At 38.6% G+C, this 25,877-nt stretch overlaps 1 protein-coding gene across 4 annotated transcripts in view; it reads right to left on the bottom strand.

Moving 5' to 3' along the window:
- chd7 (chromodomain helicase DNA binding protein 7) overlaps positions 1 to 25,877 on the bottom strand; it is a 236,865-nt gene that overhangs the window by 193,338 nt on the left and 17,650 nt on the right. For all 4 annotated transcript variants that reach the window (XM_063064050.1, XM_063064060.1, XM_063064079.1 and 1 more), the window contains exon 2: positions 7,863 to 9,697. In XM_063064050.1, coding sequence (XP_062920120.1) covers positions 7,863 to 9,512 — 1,650 coding nt within the window. In that variant the 5' untranslated portion in view covers positions 9,513 to 9,697. The remainder of the gene's footprint in view (positions 1 to 7,862; positions 9,698 to 25,877) is intronic.

Raw genomic sequence — 25,877 nt, 5'->3', positions numbered from 1 at the left:
CCAAAAAGAACATCCACTTTGGTAGTGTGATATTTGTGCTATTGTCCCGTAACTATACCTTCAATGAATAGTGTGGGAAAGTGAGTAGAAGTTGCTCACCGGGAAATGCTGCATATTAATGCAATCATACATTTGTGAGAAATTAAAATCAGCAGTCAAATCACTGGAAAAAGTAGTAAACTTTTACTAATATTAGAAAACTATACAATAGGAGGGACAAAAGCACAATTCTTAACATTTGAAAGCTTGATTTTACCTATATGAAGAGCAGCTACAAAATGCAGTAGATCCAGCTCCACGCTATAAACAGTTCCCAGACACATCTAACATTCTACTCATTGACTTCAAGTCTGGATACTATCAAAACCTCACAGACATTCATGGACAAGAACAGAATTAAGATGTTAAAACTCTTTCATTTCTCCTAGCCCTACTTTCAATGTCAATACTCCAAAATATTTCTTTGTATGCCTGTAAGGAGTTATTGACAGGTCCATTCCTGAACATCTTCCCTGCAGTGCTGTAGCAGAAAAGCAGTGTACATGGATCAAATTGTAAACTGAATAATCACTTTCCCTCAAGTTACAGCAACTACATACAACTTTGATTTCAACACAGACAGTTCTGAAAAAAAAAATCCATTTTGGCATTTCCTGTCTTTTCAAACTTTAGTATTCACACTCCTAAAACTGCCATTTCCTGTTAGGTAGTAGTCACAGATTCTTAAAGAATACTTTTGCAAAGTTTTTAATGTTACTACAGAAAGTAACTCCATCTGCAAAATGAACACGATTCCTTCCTCTAATAATCATCTTTTAGCACCTGTGACTAAGGACTACCCTGAGAATGCTCTAAATTCTACCACTTATAGGGATTCAACTTGCCAAAGCTAGCTTAGCTCAAAGAGATCTAAGTAAACCTTGCAATTTCTTTACTGTACTACAAGTAGTTTTTGTTGGACCTAGAAAATCAAAGAAAAAACAGCAGCACATGCTCAAATAGTTAGGTGAAAAATATTATAAACACTCAATGATTTGGTTTCCATCAAAAACTTTTTTAAAGTTTTCATTAGCTATCACAATGCAATTATCTGATGAACAGAAAATGTTGCTTGACTGCATTTTCTGTTTTCCATTTCTATAAGTACAGACATGCAGGTCAAGTGGATGGATTATCTGATAAATTTCATGTAATGCAAGTTTACACAATGCATTGAAAATTATATTTCTCCATTTCAATTGTCAATTACCTGCACAATTTTATGTCATATTTTGCATCAACTTACAATTGGCATATTAATAAATATAAAACTAATATTAAGACCATGAGACATATGAGCAGAATTAGGCCATTTGGCCTTTCAAGTCTGCTTCGCCCTTTCCCTCAACCCCAATTTCCTGCCTTTTCCCCCCGTATCCCTTCATATCCTGGCCAATCAAGAATCCATCAACTTAACCCAATGACTTGGCCCCCTCAGCTGCCTATGGCAACCAATTCCACAGATTCACCACTCTCCGGTCTTAGACTCCCCCACCATAGGAAACATCCTCTCCAAATCTACTGTATCAGGCCTTCCACCATTCAATAGATTTCAATGAGATATTCCCCCCCCCCAATTCTTCTGAATTCCAGTGAACACAGGCTCAAAGCCATCAAACATTCAACATATGATAAGCCTTTCAATCCCAGAATCTTTTTCATGAACTTCCTTAGAACCCTTTCCAATGTCAGCACATCCTTTCTTAGAAAAGAGGCCCAAAACTGCTTACAATGTTCTCTGAATAAATGAATACAGTATCAATGAGAATTTTATGTCTAAAGTTTCTCTTATATTAATTCAAAAACAAGCCTGTTCTTCAACTGGTCCCATATTGATATACAGATTACAACTGTTTAAGATCAGACAATATATACCTATTATTTCCAGTCTGCACCGACATCACAAGAGGGAAAATTGTAGGCTTTTCATAAAAATAGGGAATCAATCAGAATATTGCTATAAATTGGGATGGGTAATCCCAAATTCACCAATTGCCTCTTCCAGTACACTAAACACTAAAGGACATTTCTGTGCACAACAGCACAAATTAACATTAGCATTTTGTTCAAATTGCAAATTACTCTGACAGTACTAGAAAAAATAGAGAACTTTTAACTACGATGAAGATTGCAAAATCTGTTTCAATTATAAAACTATTTGCAGCCAGGAGGTTGACACACACCCGAATCTGATCACTATTTCTGTCACAGCAAAACAATAAGTAAACTCACATAGCCCAATTTAGGCTATGTTTTAATGTTGAAATTTGAAAACAATGTGCAGATTATGTGTTTTCAGTCTACTATCTTGACAACTGTGTTACCAAATTCTTTAATAGTATTTTTTTCTCTTTGACACATTAGAGTTGGAGCTTTAATAAAATCCCTTGAAATCATCCCTTTATAATTAACACAGTATACTGTACTACCTCAGCACAAGACTTTGATTCACTCTTGCTAATCTCTTATTTTGCAATTTTTTGAAGTCTTATTAACAATTTAGATCTTCACACAATTGGGACATAGTAATTTTAGCACATAACTGACAAATTGCTTCATACTAACAGAAATAGGGACATGGCACACCGCTCATCAGGTCTGACATCAAAATAAAAGGAGATCCCATTCAAGCAGGATTTCCTGCCCAACTCCCATAACCCAATTCTCTTCACGAGGAAAAAACATCGATTGATCTCATACTTGAATCTACATAATAAACCATCATAAACAGCCTTTGGTGAAAATGAACTCCTAAGATGTACAAAACTACAAAAGGAATGTTTCTTTATCCCAGTCCTAAAAATGTTGCTTTATCCCAGTCCTAAATTTCAAGGAAAGGCATTCTTAATGTCTTACGGATTAGATACGTTTCCTGGCTCTGGACTACTGCCTGAGGAAAACTCTTCTTAGCATCTCCCTATCAATATGTCCTCAAATGTTCCCCAATTTTTCCTCAAACTTTCCCTCTTTTCATAAGAGAACAACCCCAACCCCCAAAATCAGAAAAATATATGTGAATTTATACTCCAGCAACTCCAAGTATCTTTACTTAGGTACTGCAACCAAGAGTGTAGACAGTTTTCAAATATGGCCTCACCAAATCTCTATACAAAATTAGCAAGAATTCTCTCCATTTATTCTCCAGCCTTTTGCAATTAAGATCAAGATACCAACTTTATTCCTAATTGCTCATTGTATTTGGTTATTTACATGGTTTCTGAACACATCAAGATTCTACCACAAAAGAAGTTTCCAGTTTTCACTGCATAAAAAAAGATTTTCTACTCTTCCTGAAGTGCATTGGCTCTGATTTTCCTGAATTATTATTTACTTGTCAATTGTCACTCATTTTGTCAATACCCTTCTGCAAACCATGCAGCCTTTTCACTAACAAGAGAAAATCTGCAGATGCTGGAAATCCAAGCAACACCCAGAATACTGGAGGAACTCAGCAGGCCAGGAAAAGAGTAAACAGTCAACATTTCGGGCAGAGATCTTTCATCAGAATCCTCCTCACTGTTTACTTTCCCAACTTCCTTGTAAGAGATACTATATTCAAGATGCCATCTTTTAAACAACTTTCCACTTAAATGATTAGGTGCCACTAAATATCCCATGACATTATTGAATTAAATTTTTCTATTATTCAAAATACATTAAGAGGTCATTCCTTTCAATAAACTGATACTGTTGTTAAAAAAATACAATTCCCATATTTAATTATATAGCAAATGACTCCACAGTCAATGTATCTTGACATTACTAAACTGGATGCTGCATGATACAAAATGTGACCTCTTAAAATAATTTGAAATTTCATATGGTTTTATAGAGATTATTACCATCCTGCACAGATTAATCTTCAACACAGATTAAAAAAACAAATTTTTGATGTGAATATTTCAAAGTCGTCAAATTCAATGCTTAGTCACTTCTCTTGTCAAACACAAGGTACAACAATCCAAGACACCATAAAAATCAAATACCTGGAATTTCAGAAAATTAGCTTTTTTTGTTGCCCCAGTCTTTGGTAAGTATCGTATGTTGAAACAAGGAACAAAAGATCAAGATCTGGCAAATGTGCAGTTTTGCTTCACAGATAAAATTCCACTAGGTTCAAATTGACTAACAGGGCTGTTAATATTTTGAAAATCAACAAAAATGCTAGAAATCTGAAACAAAAGGACAAAATACTTGAAATGCTCAGAAGTCCAGAGAGAAAAAAAATTAACATTACAGATTCCTTTGAAACTCTCAAGTTCTGTCAAACTTGGAAAGGTACTGTGCAGGCCATCAGCTTACAATGCTAACTTGATTTCTTTCCATCCACAGATGCTGCCTAAGCTGCTGAGTATTTCCAATACTTTCATTTTTAATTCCAGATTTGCAGCAACTGTGTTCTGAATTTCAGTTCCAGTATTTTTGCATTCATATTCATCGTCATTTACACACCTGTCATAGATCAGCTCTAATTAACATATACTTCACATCTTCAGTAACATCTCTAAAGTGGTGCAAGTACCATTAATGTCACTCAGACCCAATCTCCACCGTACTACTGTCGTGCCTAGAGTTCTCTCCAACTCATGCTCTTTAGAAGTCAGTTTGTTACAATGCTCCTGGATCAGGTACAACATCACCAGCTGAGAACATTTGCACAGATGCTGCTTGACCTGATAAGTATTTTGAACACTTTTTGGTACCATTGCAAAACTTTTCTTAACAAAAATGCCACTTTTCCCGTAAGCAAAAGAAAAACAAAGGAATCATTCAAATTCCATATACTTATTCGCCTGACATAAAAGTCCAACGATTTAGGAGTGATGTTAAATTATTTTTGAAGCACAATAAATATGCAACATGGTATAAAAGTATAACAGTCAAACTCTTAAGTATTTTTTATACAGCAATGGAAAACGACATCTGGCTGAAAATCAAATGCAGTTACAGCTATACTACAAAACCTTACAGCTATGGCATTGGGAACAGGAACAAACAATATGGTATCAAATTGTGCCTACTCTCCCTTCAAATATTTTCAATGACATCTAAAAGTATCTAAGCCTTAAAGCAGGAGGGTAAAAAGCAAGCCTTGTAAAAATGAGATAACAAATACATTAAACCTGAATTTTGTTAAGACATGAAATTATTGTGAGAAGTTTGTTTTATTTTCCCACCATTTTGGGATAAGGAACTAGAATGGGTAGTTCCTCTTCATTTGGAAAAGAAAATAATAGTTTTCGGGACTTAGCATACTTCGGAGCAGAATTAAGCCATTTGGCCCATTCCATCATGGCTGATTTATTTTCCCTCTCAACCCCATCCTCCTGCCTTCTCCCCATAACCTTTAATGCCTTTACTAGTCACCTATCAACTTCTGCTTTAAATATACCCAGTGACTTGGCATCCACAGCTGTCTGTAGCAATGAATTTCACAAATTCACCACCATCTGGCTAAAGAAATTCTTCATCTCTGTTCTAAAGGGACACTCTTCTATTCTGAGGCTATGCCATCTGGCTCTATACTCTCCCACTTTTTGAAGCACCCTCTTCATATCCGCTCATAAGTAATTCATTCTTTGGTAAAAACAGATTCTAAAATGGTACCGTCTACCATAAATGAATTGAAGTTTTGAAGAATTGATTATGATGAGCTATTTTGCTTTCTAAGGTTTGTTCAGTTCTTGAAACAGCTCAAAATGTTCTCTGAACACTTGAGCTAATATTGGCCCTTAGGAAAATATTCAGTGCAGCAGGTTTCATTTGTGCAATGGAGTTTTGCAGGCATTGATAATGTTTTAATTTTATTTTAGCTTTAAGATGGTCAGTGACTCAGTCTTCAATGACGCAAGTTTTCAAAGCATAATCAATTTTTTTTGGCAACCAGCAACAACCCCCCCCCCACACCCTTAAAGAAGCTTTAGGCAACAATATGTTCCAAAATTGAGAACACAGAAGTATGACAGGTACTGAAAATTAACATTTTCTTTTCCAAATGAAGAGGAACTACCCATTCTACTTCCTCATCCCAAGATACTGGGAAATAAAAACTTCTCACAATAATTTCATGTCTAAACAAAATTCAGTAATGTTCAAGTCACTATTATGAACTATTTTATGCTCAAAGGGAAAATAATGTACTTTCAACAAGATTATAAGATTAACGCAGGAAGTTAATGAAGGGTCTCAGCCTGAAACATTGAATGTTTCTTTTCCATAGACACAGCCTGACCTGCTGAGTTCCTCCAGCATTTTGTGTGTGTTGCTATTTTTTTAGCATCTGAAGATTTTCCCATGAGTTGACCTTCGAGCAGGGTTTCCAAACATGGGGCCCATGGACCCCTCAGTTTAATGGTCAGGGTCCATAGTATAAAAAAGGTTGGGAACCCCAACTTACAGACAATTTTATAAAATCAGAGGTTAAGGGATATGTACTTGAAAGATTTAGGTGAGAAAAAATTAAGTTGGTAGCTCTAAAAGCCATGGCTATGCCAAAATAGGATTGGAAGAGAGCAACTTGACAATGCAGTGAATGCACCAGAGAAAATCCAAATCTATTTAAGTTGTAGATGCAAAGAATGCACATGCTGGAATCTGGAGCAGCACAGGCTGAAGATGCCCAAGCAAAATACTAAGTGTTGCTCCTATAACCTGTGTTGAGCTTTGACTCAGCAGTGCTGGAGCAGAGGCCAAAGAAAACTACACAGATCCTTCTATCACTTTATTCAGCCAAAAGAGCCAACTAGATCTATAGCCATTAAAACAAAACCATTGATGCAACAGCTCCAAGGCATTGAGCTGAAAGAGCCCAGCAAACAGATCACCTAACATGAAAGAAGTTTTATACTAATAGAAGTTCGATAACAAAGCATACAAATTCAACATATATATAGGCACCTTCAGTAACAATTCTTCTGTTAGATCACACGAGATGAATAAGGAGCTGCAAAATACTGGAACAGTTGATGTTGAAGTGGTAAGAAAAAAAACTGAGAAACAAATATGCAAAGGAAAAGGACTTCCAATAATAACTGACCAATTGATCCTTGGTAATGTACGCAATGCAATTGCAAACAGATTGAATAGGCTAGCAGAATATCATGGAACACCACTCAAAGTTACAATGCATAGAAGAATTTCAAAGGAAAGAGAAGGTTGGAGATTGAGTAATAAATTGATCATTTTTCCTCAGGAAAATAGCTCGAAGGAAATAAGCACAATGCACAAGACTGATGAAATTTAAGTTGAGCCAAAAGCTAATATGAGAAACAAATTGAGGGTATAAGTAACAAGTTTCCGAGTGAGATAGAAGAACCCGCAGAAATGGATGAGCAAGATGCCTTCCAGGAAAGCTATATATGAAGAGTAGTGAGGAGGAGATTTCAACAGTAAATAGGTAAAGCATCAATTGTAAGCTTCAAAAGAATAGCTTAACATTACATTGTAAAGAGGGATATGAACAATACCAACAGCAGAGATATAACCACAGATCAAGAACATTGTTGAATACTGTTGCAGAGTCCTCACTATCCTAGTTACTGGATCACTTAATTAACCTGGGGATTTCCACACTGAACTAAGCTTCCCCATTTCAACAACACATTAACATGTAGATTTTCTTCAATTGATTGTAAAACATTAATGTCAGCAGTATGCAAATGAAAATTTCAAACAGTTGATAATTACATTAATTCACTTGCAACCCCATGCCAAAACATTAACAGATATATTGATAAGCTTTTATACTTTAACAGCCAATAACATGCATCAAAGAAGCACATTTTGGTTACTCACAACTGACATAATTCAGACAGATCACTCACCTGATGCTGGGCAGACACCTGCTGCGAAGTAGCCTTGGGTGATGAATGCTGTGACTGTACCCATGGCTGATGCTGATGAGGTGAAGGAGAAGTTTGATGGTGCACCGTTGGATGTTGTTTCACTGGTGGACAAGTTGGCAACTGAGGCTGAAAAGGCTGATTTGGGTGCTGTTGGCCAGACATGATGCGTTCCTGCATCACCTGATCTGTATGATTCCCACTGGGACCCAAAGCACCGACTGGTCTTGGAAGGCTCCCAATATCCCGTGGCACAGAAGGGCTCATGTACTGTGGTGTCTGAATGCTTCTGGGACCCATGCTCCTCTGTCCAAGTCCCATGGTACCTGGGGACTGATGTGGTTGTTGCGGAAGGGACATGTTTGGATAGCTTCCAACTTCAAGCTGCATTCCAGCACTGCCTGGCCTAACCTGTGGTGGAGGGGTACCAGCTGGGTTATTCATAGCTTTCATAGGTGACATTGGAGATGGAGAAGCATATGTTCCCTGAGACTGTGTTGGGTGCATAGTTTGTGCGTTAATTTGGTTAAGTGGACCACTTGGATGTATAGGCTGCTGGTGCATTAATCCTTGGCTGGTTCCAGCTGGGAATCCAACAGTATTTGGATAGCGGGGTATTGCCTGATTCACAGATGGGTTATTATTAAGGCCTAGGTTTTGATTGATCCCTGTATTACTGTTAACTAATCCCTGATTAATGTTACTATAAGGATATTGTGAATACTGCCCTGAGCTACTTACAGACTGTGAAGGTACTGCCTGGCTACGTGAAGTAAAATTTAAGTTCTGCTGCCTGCTACTGGCTTGCTGAGAAGGACTAGGGGAAAATCTTGGACTGTGAGCAATGGAATCCCCATGGAGAGTATTAGGTGGAGGGGGGTGGGGGTGGTATTGCTGTGACGGAGTATGACGCAAGGAAGGGCCTATGTTGGGAGTTTGCTGTGGCATGCGGGATAAGTGACCTGGCCCTGAAGTTCCCATGAAAGGATTTCCCTGACTAAGTGCCTCTTGTGCCTGAGTGAATTGGTTCACCCTCTGCTGCTGAGGCTGGTTGTGCTGTTGCAAAGAATAATCACTACGCGTCAGGTAATTCCCCATCTGTTGCATATGTTGAGCATGTGCTTGCCCCTGAGGTGGTGGCTGTTGTTGCTGCTGTTGCTGGAAGGCAGGTCGGGTCTGGTCTGGCACTGGGACAGCTCGTGGTCCCCACATGGAACTGCTGTCCACAAACTGCTGTCCACACCTTTCATTCTGCATAGTTGGGTATACTCCCATCTGAGCTCCACTGTGAGGGACTGGTGGAACTGAGGGATTGTGGTATTGTGAATGAGGCGATGCCATGCCATTCCCAGGAGTATTACCAATCATTCGGTTAGGCTGATCTACTAGATGAATTTTCTGCTGTTCAAACGGACCAAAATGATCATAATGAGTCAGCTTAGTTTGAGTCTGAGTAGGTGGGGGATGATGGAGGGGAGACTGCATGGAGCCAAATCCTTGATCCATTGGTAGTTGTTGCCCAAGAGCATTCACTGGATTCTCTGAGAAACCACATTCTCCAAGACCTTCAAGCCCTTCACTGAAAATGTTCCCATCATCACCAAACAAACTCAGCATACCAGGATCTGCCATCTTCCTTGTGTTTGTAGCTCTCCTAGTGGCACAAAAAGTGAACTATTCTGTTTCACCTCACTTGCTTCCCTTCGAGGTGTACGTCCTGAAAGCCTTAAATCCTATGACTAATCTCCTGCATGTCACTCCATATTTCCTTAATTCTTTTGGACAATTCAGTATCAGGCAAAGTCTGGATAGAGGTCCTAGGGAGAAAATGAAAATAAAATAAAATTGGGGACAAATGGAATGAATAACGTGACACAAACAGACAATCATTAAGGCAGTGTTAAAATGACCCCTTCCTGACACAAAGTAGACCCAAAACTTAAAACTTTTTAGAAAGAAAACTGAGTGTACTGAGTAGCTTTCTTTTACATGTAATTTCTACTAGAAGCATCGTATATAATTTCAAAACTAATGAAAACAGTAACCTGGCCCATTAATTAGTTCTTCATTACACTCCTCAGCTCTACATTCTTGGTTGCAAAACAAAAGAACAAAAATTGCAGCCAAAGCAGCTGCCACCACACCAGGCAAGCAGCTGTATGAAAACAGCAGAGTACTCCATCTGCTACAGTAATGCCTAGAAAATGTTCCAACCTCTTCCACTGTGACTTTAACCTCATCAGTCCTATGTTTAGAAATGCAAGCAGAATTATTGGTGATAAAATTTAACCACTCTACATGGTTACATTTTTAATGAAAATTTGTGGAACACATGCCACAAATATCAAGTCTACAACATATATGCATGACCCACACAAAGTTTAGAATGCTAATTGACTGAAATATTTATCTAAATTCATCCTTTGCAACCATGCACTTTGTTCTAATTAAATGTATACAATAGTTAGCACCACAATTAGATTGAAGGTATTTCACTTGTGAATATTTGACAGGTTATTTAGATAAATAAAGAGAATAAGCATGCTCCCCATACAGATGATTTTATAATTAGTCAACATAATGGATTTCAGATTCCAGGCCATATTTTTGAAATGATCTGAACAAAGGAAGCACAGCCACAGGGTTCATCACTCACCTCCAGGCAAACAGATTATCAGTGATGTAACAAGCTCCATTTGTGACTAAGTGCAAGCGTGCTCCATCTGGAGTCTCTGGCCTATTACTCTTTAACTACTACTATACCATTTAGATAAATCTGAACAAGATGACCATTTATTAGTGATTGCTAACATCTACTAAGTCACAACTATAGCTAACCCGTTAGACCACAGAGAATTCAAAAACATGATCCAATTAGTCCTTTTAGCTTTGTTTTATAAAACATTTGCAATCTCAGAGCCAAGCTGGTACTTGTAGAACCACTTCAATGAATCAAACAATTTCTTGAACAGTCAAACGCTTCTTCTACTTATTCCACTAATCACCTTTTCCCCTTTTCTTATCAACAAGGATAGGGCTGACAAACACCCTGGTTTTCTAAATACTTTACCACGAGTTTGAACAAGAGCACCATCTCTCAATTTGACACTGTACATTGCTCAACATCATTTCAGAGCATTCTGGTCTGCTATGACATTCACAAGTACAATTGCACAGCATGAAACAAAACAGCTTCAGAACCATCTGCCCGGACTGACCTATTTCTTTATATTCAAGTGCAATTATGCTTAATCACTTCTACTGGAGGAGAATGGCAGCACATAGAAAAATAAGTACAAATCTAGAAAACAGGGCTGGAAGATTCAAGGGTGAAAAATGACCAAAAAGCAGAGGCTCACTTCAGCTCATTATTCATACAAAGTATTTTAATATGCCAGTGCAATGCATAAAGTGGATAGAGGGAAGGGTGGAGGTAATTTCACTACCATATTCTAGTGACAGCCCTGCACCAACAGATCTCCAGGCAATTATATTTGTTTATAAAGCAGAGACTAAATTACTAGGGCACTAAGGGGTGGAGCCCAATGTCTACATGCTGAGGCACAGGGGAAAAAAAACCACAATTCACTGTCAACAATGTTCTTCTTAGTTTGTGCAACAAACCAATTATTTCATTGTGTACCAAATAGTTTTCAAGAGGTTTTAATCATCTGTTTTAAAGGGCAGTCCCACACTTTCACAGGGCTCAAACTCAAATAAGTTTCCCTTAAACTCACCACATTTCAAATTATTCGCTCCAAGTGCCTACTGCGGTGGAAAATAATTTATCTGCTTTTTTATTGCCGAGTACAGCTTACACGATAGAGAGCTACTTACCTTCCATGAATAGATGGCAGTACAAAGACAGGATGAGTGCCAGAGGACATAAGTGGATGAAGGTCACCACTGTAAACTGGCTTTCATAGGCCGCTGGCTATTGTTAAGAGTGGCCTTTTTCTGGCTAGTTATATTGTAATTGATACAAAAAAAAACAGACCTAACATAGGGATGCCACTTTGACCACAAACTGGGCTGGTATACTAAGGGCAGTTGTGCATTTCTAGAATTTGTACAACTGCATCCACTTCATCATCCCCACATCCCCACCCCTTCACAGTAATCAAATGCCCCTGGGCCTTACTTTTCCAGGGAGAAACCAATTCAACTTTCTTTACTGGACCTTTCTTGAATACAAAAAAAAATCTGCCCAACATATAACAAAAAATATCAGTTCTAAAATGTTTTTAATCTTGACTCATTCACACAATATTAAAACTCACTGACCGGTTCATGGAATGTCATAAATATAATTAGCAGCCCTTGACCCTTCCCAGTAAAAACATATGGAGTCTACATATTGGGCATTGAAATAGTATACACCCAGTGGCTACTTTATTAGGTACCCGGTGTGCTCTTCTGCTGCTGTAGAAGCCCATCCACTTCAAGGTTCAACATAATGTGCATTCAGAGATGCTCTTATGCAGACCACTGTGGTAACTCGTGGCTATTTGAGTTGCTGTTGCCTTCCTGTCAGCTTGAGCCAGTCTGGTCATTCTCCTCTGATCTTTCTCATTAACAAGGCATTTTCACCCACAGAACTACTACTCACTGGATATTTTTTGTTTTTCACACTATTCTCTAAACTCTAACGAGTGCTGTGTTTGGAAATTCTAGGAAATCAGCAGTTTCTGAAAGACTCAAACTACCCCATCTAGCACCAACAATCATTCCACAATCACTTAGGTGACATTTCTTCCCCCCATTCTGATGTCTGGTCTGAACAACAACTGAACCTCGACCATTTTGGCACATTCTTATGCACTGAGTTGCTGCCACATGAAGGGTGATCAGAAATTTCCATTAACTGTACAGGTATACCTAATAAAGTGGCTACTGAGTGTACACAAAGGACAAACATCAGTATCACTTGCCGCAAACTATAGACAACATTGCTGTTGCTGAATAATTGAACTGCAAACTGAAATCGTATTTCCATGGCACCAGCTGTTTCATAGGCAGCAAATTTATTTTACAAACTTAAATTCTAACACAAAGATATTTCAATCGTCAAATTCAGATAAATCTATCCAACCAGGCTATAACAAAAATCACTTTATGCACTGCTCTTAAGTTACCATTACATGCAGAAATGTACTTTCAGTACGATGGTGGCACACTGGGATGCAGCAGCCTCTCTGGGTCCAAACAAAAGTGTAATTGTTTAGCCTTTACATCCTTTTTTACACTGCTGGATATATAGAACTCCAACTACTGCAGGTCTACCCCACTAGTCAGTTGCTGGATAGCAGTGGCGCTGGACTTGTGCAAAATGTTGCAACCTGCTTCAGACACCCAGGGAAGAAGGCATTGGAGGTGGTGCTTGATCAATGGATGGTGGGAGTGATTGTCTTGGATGCTTTTGTTGCAATTACCAGTGTCCAACAGAGTCTTGTGATGTAGAGTACTGCAAGTCAGATTCACTGGTTTATTGCTGAGATCGACAACGGAGGAGCTGCATCACCTCTGTTTTTGAGCAGACAAGATCCTCCTGCCTCAGGGTCACCTCTTGTAGCCATTGGAGAAGGAGACACTAGAACCGCTCTCCAGTGTTTGTTCGGTGGAAGACAAGCTGGATTACATTTGTCTGCGTCTGCAGTTGCACCTGTGTGAAATAAGCAACTGCTACTGGCTTACCCTACAGAAACTTGGCTCCAGGACATCACAGAAAACCTACAGCACACAAAGCTGTGCCGAATATGTCCTTACCTTTGAAATTACCTAGGGTTACCCATAGCCCTCTATTTTTCTAAGCTCCATGTACCTACATCCATGCACCATCAATCTACAAGCCATGACACTCATGAACTTGGGCTTATTATTTTTTATATACACATTTTTGTAGCCATGTTATTCTGCTAACATAATTACGTGCTATATGTGCTGTGTGCAACTGATTTTCACCTTAGCCCCAGAGGAATGTTGTTTCATATGGTTGTATTCATGTGTATGGTTGAATGATAATTAAACTTAAACTTGATATAGATATGAGAAGTCATGGTTTTTATTTCTAACATAAAACTTGTTAATATGTTGTTTGTGGGGAAATTCCCTGACAGTACGAGATCTCAGGAAGTAAAGACAAAGTTTTAGTCAAGAACAGGGGAATGTTAAGCTACAACTGATGTATTTGGCTTAAATTCTGCAGAAATTGCAAGATTCACATCTGATGCTTGCCAGTCTAATCAAACTTCCTGTTCACACTTAAACCAGGTCAATTAAGTCAATAGGTAAAAATTCAGTGCAACAATGTATTATAATCAAAATGCAAACAATCCGAAAATACAAGACAACTTCGTATAACTAAAAACTACATATGTTTAAGGCTATATTCCCATTAGCTTATGCAAATGTTATACCCATAATCAAACAGCACAAAAACAGACCCTTATCCATGCCATCTAAGATGCCAAACTGAACCAGTCTCACATTTGGCCTTTAACCCACCCCCCCCCAACTCTGTACCTGTCTAAATGTGATTTAAATGCAAATATACCAGCTTCACCTAATTCCTCTAGCAGTTCATTCGACAAACCCACCCTTTGTCTGGATAAACGTGCTCCAAGTTGTCCTTAAATTTTCTCCATCGACCCTTAAGTCTATGTCCTCTAACTTTAGACTCAATCATCATGTGTCATGTTGTATGACGTGGGCGATCATGGTCTCATTACCATGACTGTTCTTGGCAAATTTTTCTACAGAGGTGGTTTGCCATCGCCTTCTTCTGGGCAGTGTCTTTACAAGACGGGTGACCCGCCAACCATTATGAATACTCTTCAGAGTAGGTCTACCTGCTGTCACTGGGTGCATAACCAGGACTTGTGATAGGTGACTGTCTGCCATCTGCTCCCATCGCTTCAGATGACCCCTAAGCAAGTACTGCACCTTGTCCAAGGGTGACCTGCAGGCTAGTGGAGGAAGGAGCACCTTACACCTCCTTTGGCAGAGACCTCTCCACCCTGGGAAAAAGACTGTGACCATTCAGCTTATTTAGGCCTCTCATGACCTTTGTATACCTCTGTTTCTGTCATCTTCAATTTCCTACCCTCTGAGGAAAAACCTCAGCTATGTAGTCTTCCTATAACTCAAGCTCTCCAGTCTCAGTAACATCCTCTTGAAGCATGTGTGCACTCTTTCCAGCATACTTCCTATTGGCAGGCATTCACAGCAGCAACCAATACTCAAAGTGCAGGCTCACCAACACCCGACAAGACATGACGTTCCAGTCTGTACTTAAAGCCTTGATCAATGAATGCATGCATGCCAAAGGCTTCTTCACCACCCGGTTTACCCATGTTGCCACTTTCATGGCGCTATGCCATTATACCCCTTTCTGTTCCACAACACTCATCAGGGATCTTTCATTTACTGTGCAAGTTCTCTCCCATTTTAACTTACAAAATGCATCATTTCACATTTGTCCAAGTGAAATGTCATCTACAATTCCTGAGTCCACTTCCTTAGTTCATCTCAATCCTGTTGTAAACTTAAGTAACTTTCTTCTCTGACCACTATATCTTCAATTTTAGTGTCATCTGCAATCTACTAACTACATTCTTGCCCAAATAGTTAACATAGATGAGGAACAACAGTTGAATCTAGCACTACTCACTGCAGCATACCAATGGTCACAAGCATCTAATCTGAAAACAACCTCCACTATCGCCACACCAATTTTGTATGCAGTCGGCTATTTATGCAACCTAACCTTCCAGACTAGTCTATATAAGATTCAATTGTGCTGGCATGACAATACAAAACAGTTTTGTCCTTAATTGTGAAGTTATGTGTACTTTGTCCACTGTAAAAGCAAATTGAGAACTTTAGTGTGTTGATCAGTAATGCTCTCATCACCATGCTTTCCAACCGCTGTGGATGTCTTTATTTCACAAATCAGTTTTAACCCTTATTTAATTTTACATTCTTTGTGTTGTCAGTCATTTATTTTTCTACTGAGAACACAGGTGTAAAGTAATTATTCAATGTATCTGCCATTGCACTATTTTAGAAACATAGAAACATAGAAAATAGGTGCAGGAGTAGGCCATTCGGCCCTTCGAGCCTGCACCGCCATTTATTATGATCATGGCTGATCATCCAACTCAGAACCCTTTTTAATCCATTCTCTTGTGTATAGAGGGAAAAAGGAAGGGAATTAGATCAGTTAGCCTAACAGGTGTTGTCAGGTACTTACGGTACTTAGGTGAACTATCAGAGACACCCAGTGTAATTTTGGAAGGATAGATCATACATAAGACTAATGAGTTTCTGAAGAACTGTCTAAAGTGCCAGACAGTGGCAGACCAATGAATGTTTATAGAGCTATTTAAAAGAAATTTCAAAATACATTGATAAAGTTCCTCACAATTGGTTATTAATTTATGCTAAAGCCACTGTTAATGATGAAAAAATTGGCATGTTTAGAAAATTACACTGAGTGACAGGAGACAGAATAACGATGATGGGCAAGAGAGTCAACATGTCAAAATGATAAAAGGTGGTTTGCATCAATTTTCATTGGTCCCTCAAATTCTCACCAATTATGAACATTAAATTATCCACTGTGCATTTCCTAAATGGGAAGAGATAAGAAATTTATGAACACAGATGAAAATATCATCAATGTGTACCAACTAAAAATGAACACAAAGAACAATACATATAGCTGTGCTACAGGAATGTAAAAATTAAGTTGGACTATAAGTTTAGTGATCAGATATGAGCATATTCTAAAGGATATATTGGCCTTAAGAAACATAGAAAATAGGTACAGGAGTAGGCCATTCGGCCCTTCGAGCCTGCACCAACATTTATTATGATCATGGCTGATCATCCAACTCAGAACCCTGCACCAGCCTTCCCTCCATACCCCCTGACCCCCATAGCCACAAAGGCCATATCTAACTCCCTCTTAAATATAGCCAATGAACTGGCCTCAACTGTTTCCTGTGGCAGAGAATTCCACAGATTCACCACTCTCTGTGTGAAGAAGTTTTTCCTAATCTCGGTCCTAAAAGGCTTCCCCTTTATCCTCAAACTGTGACCCCTCGTTCTGGACTTCCCCAACATCGGGAACAATCTTCCTGCATCTAGCCTGTCCAATCCCTTTAGGATTTTATACGTTTCAATCAGACCCCCCCTCAATTTTCTAAATTCCAACGAGTACAAGCCCAGTTCATCCAGTCTTTCTTCATATGAAAGTCCTGCCATCCCAGGAATCAATCTGGTGAACCTTCTTTGTACTCCCTCTATGGCAAGGATGTCTTTCCTCAGATTAGGGGACCAAAACTGCACACAATACTCCAGGTGCAGTCTCACCAAGGCCTTGTACAACTGCAGTGGTACCTCCCTGCTCCTGTACTCGAATCCTCTCGCTATAAATGCCAGCATACCATTTGCCTTTTTCATCGCCTGCTGTACCTGCATGCCCACTTTCAATGACTGGTGTATAATGACACCCAGGTCTCGTTGCACCTCCCCTTTTCCTAATCGGCCACCATTCAGATAATAATCTGTTTTCCTATTTTTGCCAAGAAGAGGAAGGAGTGCAATATAAATTTTTTAGAACAAAGGCAACTGGATTTAAATTATGAAGGAGAGATTAAACAGGTTATTTAATGTCAAGGTATTAAGAGGAATCATTGGCATGGATAGAAAAACATGCCCTTAGGGGGCAGGACCAAAGCTTAGAAGTACTTTATATTAAAAAAACACAAAAGCTTGTAATTTTACAATGGACATTTATGCAAATATTAATTTTAATTCCACAAGTTACGCTAGTTATACAAACTTCCATTAGATCCATCAATACCTGTGTACAGACATAAAATTTGAGGTAGGCCATATAGGGTTGAACACTTTTTCCACTCCACTGGTAGAGCACCCTTTTCAGATTACCACCAATAAATTCCTTGTAGACATCACGCATTGAGAAGTCTTAGAAGTCTTTGATGAAAGATTAACCATAACCCAATTGACTGGTTGAGCAAATTCCACAGCCCAACTGGTTAGATTGTGAGTGGAAATTACAAAGTTGATGATAAAACTCGTAGATAACCTTGCCTCCTTAGTTTAAACAACGCAGAGTGCACCTCTCCTTATGATTTCTTCACAAGCATTTACCATATTTCTTCAATTGTGTGGCATTAAGTGGGGCTTGCAACTCTCTTCCATTACCTGCAAGTCCAAATTTGCTACAATCCTGACAGCAACCCATTTCTGAGAAGCGTTGCTCCAATGCTGAAGAAACAATCCCTTCCTACAACCACCAAAACTAATATGAGCTAATCTGAGTAGTTTTAGCAGGTAGGTTCAAAATAGCTTTGGAAATCTGCAGCCATACAAGTAGAATCATTGAATTCATGCAAGGACAATAGCCACAAATGAGGCAGTATATTAAGCGCTGTCAAGTACGCAACAGGACTGAGTTCACAAGGAGAAATGCTGATGAGTATAGCTGACTGGTTCAACTAATCCTGATGGCAAAGAAGATAATGTTTAAGCAAAAATTCTGACAACCCTCAGCTCAATGTCTTTAATTCTTGGGCTGTAGGTGCCACTGGCAAAGCTAACTAATATTACCAATTTCAAAAAGGCCTTAAAAAATTGTCAGAGCAGTTAACTGTGAATCACATTTCAGTGGGTCTAAGGTCACACAGAGACCAACAGATGCAAGAGCAAAATTCCTTCCAAAAATACAGAATTCAATCTGCCAACATTTCAAATTTTCCTTTAGTATGCAGTGAAGCCAACCATTTTGCCAGCTCTACTTGAACAGGATGCATTTTTTCTTAAAAAAGAGACAGTTTCTTAGTCACTATTACTATCTTTTTGCTCCCATTTAACTCAATTTAAATCAACCCCCCCCACCCCGATGAGACGTAATTTGTTTCAAAATCACAAGCCCTAGTCTAGATTACAGACTCATTAAATTAAACAATGTACCAGTGCATTCTACTACTACTATTACTACTACGTCGACTCAGGCCTAGGGGGCCTGCGTCAGGCACAATGACGGATTCTCCACTTCTCCCTCATCAGTGTATTCAGTTCATCTACATCAGCCGTACCGCTGTCTTCTAGGAGCATGTTGACCATAGTCTTGGGAGGGTGTCCAAAATATTCCACTAAAAAATTCAGCCTACATTTAATTTCATTCATAGAGCAACATTGGATTACTACTTCATTTCCTTCTCTTCAATTTCAGGTATTTTTTCCTGAATGCTCCAAACCTCGTTAAAATAGAAAATGCAGAAAATACAGAGCATTTCAGTTTTATGATAGATTATCAGTATTAAAAGTTAACTTTATTTCTCTCAACTGACCTGATTATCGCCAGCATTTTGACTTTATTTCAGATTTTCTGTACCTGCAGTTTCTACTTCTAAAACTACACAATTGACAATAGTATTTAAGTATTGTATTTTTCAATGCCTGTAACAAAATCTGTTAAATCCATGTAATAAATGTATTGTACAAAGAAACAGGATTGCAGCAATATTATTTCTTGCTTTGTATGCATCTTTGGTGCATACTTTCCAATGAAACTACTGGCCTTTTAGAATATTTACAGTGCTTTGAAGTAGTATTCCCAGCCCACGTAAATGAGCTTTAAAATCATGGTTTTGATCAATTTAACTGCGAACCTTTGTTTGTGAATCACATGCTCCTTTTTCACAGTAGCAAGGAAAATTGTAAAGCACAAAAAACTAAAAATTCAAAAACTAAAATATGTCAGTTCACAAGTATTCATTTCCCTTTGCTTGGTACTTAGGTGAACCACCTCTCATAGCTATTACAGCCAGAAGCCTTTTTGGTCTCCATAATTTTTGTACAATGTGATGGAGCAAGATTTGCCCACTCCTCCTTGCAAGATTACTCAAGCTGTGCCAGATTAGTTGGGGAGAAGTGGGAGACAGCAGTCTTGAGGTCTTGCCAGAGATGTTGGATTAGGTTAACGTCAGGACTGACTGGACCACTCAAGGATATCAATTTTTTAAAGCCATTCCATGGTTGCATCTTTATCCTGCTGAAAAATGAACTTCCTCCCCAGTTTAAGCTTTCTGCCACGGGTTAGTAGGTTATCATCCAGAATCTGTATTCAGCATTCATCTTCCCATCAATCCTGACCAGATTTCCAGTCCCTGCTACTGAAAAGCATTCCTACAGCACAATGCCGTTACCTGGCTGATGTACAGTATTAGATTTACTCTACATGGACTAAAGTTCCACTTAAGTCTCATCCAACAAAACCTTCTTCCACACCTTTATAGGTATCTTCTAAGTGACACTTTGCAGTGGCTTTGCACACAAGGATATACTTTTAAAAAAATATATATATATAGCCAAGGCTTCTTCCTTGACACTCTCCACAAATGCCCTTTTTGTGCAAGGCCTTAGTTTCTGTGGAGCCATGAACTTCATCTCCAATTGCAGCCACTGATTTCTGCAGCTCACTCAGAGTGACTCAGCATAATAGCCTCTCTTACAAGTGTCATTCTTCTCTGGTGGCTAAGTTTAGAGGGGCATCCTGGCCTAGAAAGTTTTGTGGTTTCATGTTGTTTTCCACTTTTTCGCAATGGACTGCACTGAGCTCCAAGGTAGGTTCAGTGCCTTTGAGATGGTCTTGTACCTTTCCCCAGATTTGTGCTTCTCTATTATTTCCCAGACTTGTCTTGACTGTTCTTTTGTCTTCATTTTGGTTTCGTCTGTTGAAAATCTATCATTCTGTTGGACCTTACGGGGGGCGGGGGGGGATATATTTATTCTTATGATTCATTGAAAGCAGGTGATTCTCCAATTTTCTACATTAACAAATTGGGTAAGTTGGCAAGGTAATACTTTATATTGCACCCAAAGAAAGTTAGCATAGTAATTATAAAGGGGGTGAATACTTTTTTGGCCTCAATTTTGGTTTTCATTTTTAGCTAATTGTTCACAGGTTTTGAAATTTTTCTTTTAGTTTGATATGCACAATATTTTGTAGATCAGCTCATAAATATCCTACTTCAACATATTTTAAACTTGGAAAATGAGAAGAGTAAAATGTGAAAGTAGCTACAGGGTTGAATACTTTTTCAAGGCACCTTAAGTATGCTTATTAAACTATAGTATAAATTTTGACTCTCTACTAAGGTAGAGTTGCATATACAGTGTTATTATAGTATGTGGCAAGGACAAATTCTATAGTATGCAAATCAAAAAAAGTGCAGTCATTGGAAATCCAAAAACAGAAAAAGGAGACACTCAACAACTCAGTATTATATGTGCTTATTCCTATATTTTTACTGAATTATGCATTTTCATTTTAAGATACAACTAAGTAACAACTTAATCTTGGTTAATATATAGACATGTAGGAACTTAAGAGTAGTATGATAATAGATAAGGGATAACTTATTAAATCAAGGACCAACATCTGAACTGGAGGAGGACCAATGTCCTTGTGGGAGGATTTGCTGGTGCTGCTCTGGGGGGCGGGGGAGGAGAGAGCTTAAACTAGAGTTGCACGGGAGTGGGAACCAAAGTGGCAAGGCAGCAGGTGGTGTGAGTACAGGGAAAGTAGATGTTAACCCTCAACACAGAAATCGACTGATTTTTGAGCAAGGTGGGGCTAATGTTCTCTGAGATGCATCCATTTCAATGCAAGGAGATTTGTAGGTATTGCATACGTACTTAAGAGCATGGATTAGTATGTAGAATTTCAATGTTAGAGCTATTAGTGAGACTTGGTTGCAGGAAGGACAGAATTGGCAACTGAATGTTCTGGGGTACTGATATTTTAGACATGAAAGAGAAGGAGAGGGGTGCATTATTTGTAATGCAAGTGGTAGGACATGTCTAACTAATCTTGTTTTCCATGTACATTACCAAGAAGCTTCATGAAGGAAAGGTGCTGTACGTTGTCTACATTGACTTCAGCAAGGCCTTTGATAAAGTCGCACGTGGGCTGGTCCAGAAGATTAAGTTGCCTGGTATTGGCTTAGTGGGAGTAGATGGTTGCCTCTCTGACTAGATGCCTGTGACTAGTGCTGCAGGGATTTGCACTGGGTCCATTGTTCTTTGTCATCTATGTCAACAATCTGGATGGTAAACTAGATCAGCAAATTTGTGGATGACACCAAGACTGGGGGCATAGTGGACAGAGGAAGGCTCTCAAAGCTTGCAGCATAAAATTGACCAACTGGAAAAATGTGCTGGAAAAAATGGCAGATGGAATTTAATGTAGAAAATTGTAAGGTGTTGCACTTTGAGAGGACAAAGCAGGGTAAGACTTAGTGAACAGTAGGGGCACTGAGTATAATATAACAAAGGGATCTGGGAATACAGATCAGTAATTCCTTGAAGCTGGCATCACAGGTAGATGGTGCTGTAAAGAGAGCTTTGAGCACACTGGCCTTCATCAATCAGAACACTATACAGGGGTTGGACTGTTATGATGAAGTTGTACAAGAGATTGGTGAGGCTGAATTTAGAGTATTATGGCCACCTACCTACAGGAAGAATATCAACAAGCTTGGAAAACTGCAGAAAAAGGTTGAATGGATTAAGACTTTATTCTCTGGAGCACAAGAGAATGAGAAGAAATCTTAGACGTATACAAAATCATGAGATATATAGAGTGACTGCATGCTGGTTTTCTCCCCTCCAGTTGGGCAAGACTAGTATTTGAGGTCACAGGCGAAAGGTGAAATTCTTAGGGGAATCTGAGGGGAAACTCAGGTGTGGAACGAGCTGCCAGCAGAAGTGGCAGATGTGGGTTTAATTTAAGGTAAGTTTGGATAGGTACGTAGATGGGAGCTGTTCAGAGGGACATTGTCTGGGTGCAGATAGATGGAACTAGGTTAAAAAAATCAGGTCATATGGACTAGGTTAGCTAATAGGCCTGTTTCTGTGCTGTAGTGCTCTATGACTATGACTAGACAGACTTCAAGAACTCACCAACAAGTTAGATGTCAGAATTGGCAATATAAAAGCATTAACAATTTTATACTATTTCCCCATAAAAATGGATAAAATCTGCCAATTACTCCAAGTATCAAGTTCTAAACATTGTTTTGTACTTTCCACATCAAAAAGATTGCAATGCAAGAACTGAAGATAACAGCATTTAAAGTTAATATCAATTTGGTAAATGATTCAGAAGTACACAAAAAAAGATAAATTTGTGATGTACTGCAATAAATTTACTTTGATATAGCTACTCAACTGTAGTGCATCACTGGAATGCTTTACAGGTTAATTTTATGTTAAATATTGCAAATAGCAGCATCAAGCATTGTCAGAGAATTAACACTATTTGAATCTACAGTTCTTCCTAGCAGCAGAAGGGTAGCAATATGAATTTTGGCAGTAAATTGCCAGAGATTCATTTATTCATTTTACACTAATATCAATTTCATTTTAGTCCAACTCCACAAAAATACAAAATTTCCCCATTCCTTTTGCTGGCAGCAATTAATAGGCAATAAAACATACACTGCTTTGAAAACTATTGAATTTATACACACCAGTGCAATAAAATTACAAATAAGGCCCAACAGACGGACACAGAAACAGACTGAAATTTACTAACACGAAAAGCAAATCTCAAGAAGTATCAGCACAAGACTTCTCATACATGAGAAAAAACCTCTGTTCTAATCTTTTAGAACAAAACAGAGTTCTTTAATAATTAAGTTCTTCAAATCTAATTATCTCTCTGTACATTTATCCCCATTGTATATGCAAGCACAGGCTAACCTGTTATTTGGACATACCCTGTCCCTGAGAATTGCTTGGTTATAGCTTCCACTTGGGTCCTGCCCCCAAAATATAATTGTAGGAACTTACCTTTGAGGGAAAGTCCAAATGAACCTTATTCCAATCCATAGATATGCTACTGAAACTAGTAAACTGTTATCTCCTTCCATTTAATGAAAAAGGATGTTGAACCATTATACTGCACCGCAGAGTGGGAATGGACTTCAATTGAAAACACCTACCAGACCATCTAAACTACATCACGGGAGCCAAAATCAAACATTTCAAACACAAGGCAGACAGTGAAACTATTAAGGTGGTGGCATCAAGGACAAAATGCATAAAAGTTGTTCTTGAACACCTGGCAACAAGTGCAGACTGCCTTTGGTGGAAGCTATAGAAGAGCTTGCCTGGCCTCAACTCAGCTGCTGAGAGGCAAAGTTAACTATCACAAAGAATTTATTTTAGAGAAATCATGATTCTACAGAAGTTTAATATTTTTCCTTTACTTCTTTTCTTGTTCAAGGAGACAGCAGTTTCCAACTCTACAAAACTAGATGAAATGTAAAGTAATGACATCATTATCTGGTTCCTCATTATAGAAATAACCACATGGCTTCTAAAATCAGAAAAAAAAAACAAAACTAATCCATCCATAATATTTACTAATGAAGTAATGAATTACCTAGTCAAATCCCACTTCTAGCATTTGATCTCCAATTGCAGCTCCAAGTACTATTCAGACATGATGAGGGTTTCTGGCTTACCAGAGAGTTCCAAGCCTCAACCATCCTCTGGATGAGTATAACTCCCTTTTAATTATATCACTTAAATCGATGTTCTCCTAGCTTTGATCACAAAGTGAAAGAGACACCAAGTTTTCCCCCTGCTTCCTCCATTCCAAATAGAATATAGATTTCCAAGTCTTTCTCCACTGGTACAAACTTCTAGTTCTACCAATAGCATTGAAATTATTTACTGAAAAATAGGAAATCAAGCCAAAACACAATCATTACAATTCACCCAATATCATATATATTTTACATTTTTCTACAAAACCAGACTTAAAATATGTATTTGGTCCACAAATTCAGTTAAAATTAAGGAAGGCTGTGAAAAGGCAAGAGGAATCAATCGGATACATAAAACAAAGGTACAAATGTCAAAAGATTCATGGCTAGTGTGGAGGCAAACCCGAGATCACTGAGGAGGAAGTTGGGCCATTTAACCTTCCCTGCCCACCCCAAATCACATTAAAAATTGACAATCTACCATATTCATATACTAACTAATTTACAACATACATCATTCATTCCATCAAGCCTGCTTGTTCTCAAATAAATCTATTCATTCCATTCCCACAATCATGTCCACGTAACCTGGCTATCAATTTGTCTCCTGATTTGCCCATGAGCTATTATGGATAATTTACAGCAGCTAATTAACACACCAATCAGCACATCTTTGGCACATAGTGGTAAACCAGACACCCGGGGGTTGGGGGGGCGGGGGGAGAGGAGAACAACCTACAAAGTTGCAGAGGGAAAAAAAACCCTGCAAAATGACAACACTGGTACTCAAGATTAAAACCACAGAATAGCAATACCTGCCGCACTTCTGTGCTGTCCTATTCTTGTGTAAATTCAACAAGTTATGACAATGAAGCAAGCACACAATGAATGTGAAGTTAACATAAATTGAGGGTATCAATATCCCACAGGAGTAGAAAATGACTACAGCATCTAGCCAGTTCTATTGACTCCAGTTGATTTCAGCTGACAAGTTACAACACAAAACTGCTTACAGAAACCAAAATGTAATCCAACAGGATTAGATTAGCAGGAGACTGATGAAATGCTACCTGAAATAAAGCCACCCCAACTGAGGAAATCAAGAAAAAGATGGAACAGGTAAGGGCAAAAGAAGAGAAAAAGCCCCTTGGAAACTGGAAGCAGAAAGAGGGTTAAAGTTATTTACATAATGTACTCATATGTTTAGGACTTTCCAAATCATTTTCGCAGCACTTAGTTGAAGACTGGCATGGCCAAAGACTAATGAGATTTATGGATTAGTGAAGTTTTGGGAGCAATGGTTTGGGATGCTCATTACACTTCTTTGCCCAACTGATATATTTTTAATTATCAACTGAACTGATGATGCCTTGGTCACTTCCTGCTAAAAAAATAAAAAGGAAAAGAA

The sequence above is a fragment of the Mobula hypostoma genome, chromosome 1 (assembly GCF_963921235.1).
Source record: "Mobula hypostoma chromosome 1, sMobHyp1.1, whole genome shotgun sequence".
Taxonomy (NCBI): Eukaryota; Metazoa; Chordata; class Chondrichthyes; order Myliobatiformes; family Myliobatidae; genus Mobula; species Mobula hypostoma.
Note: the sequence above shows the minus strand (reverse complement) of the source record. Positions and strands in the feature narration are given on the sequence as shown.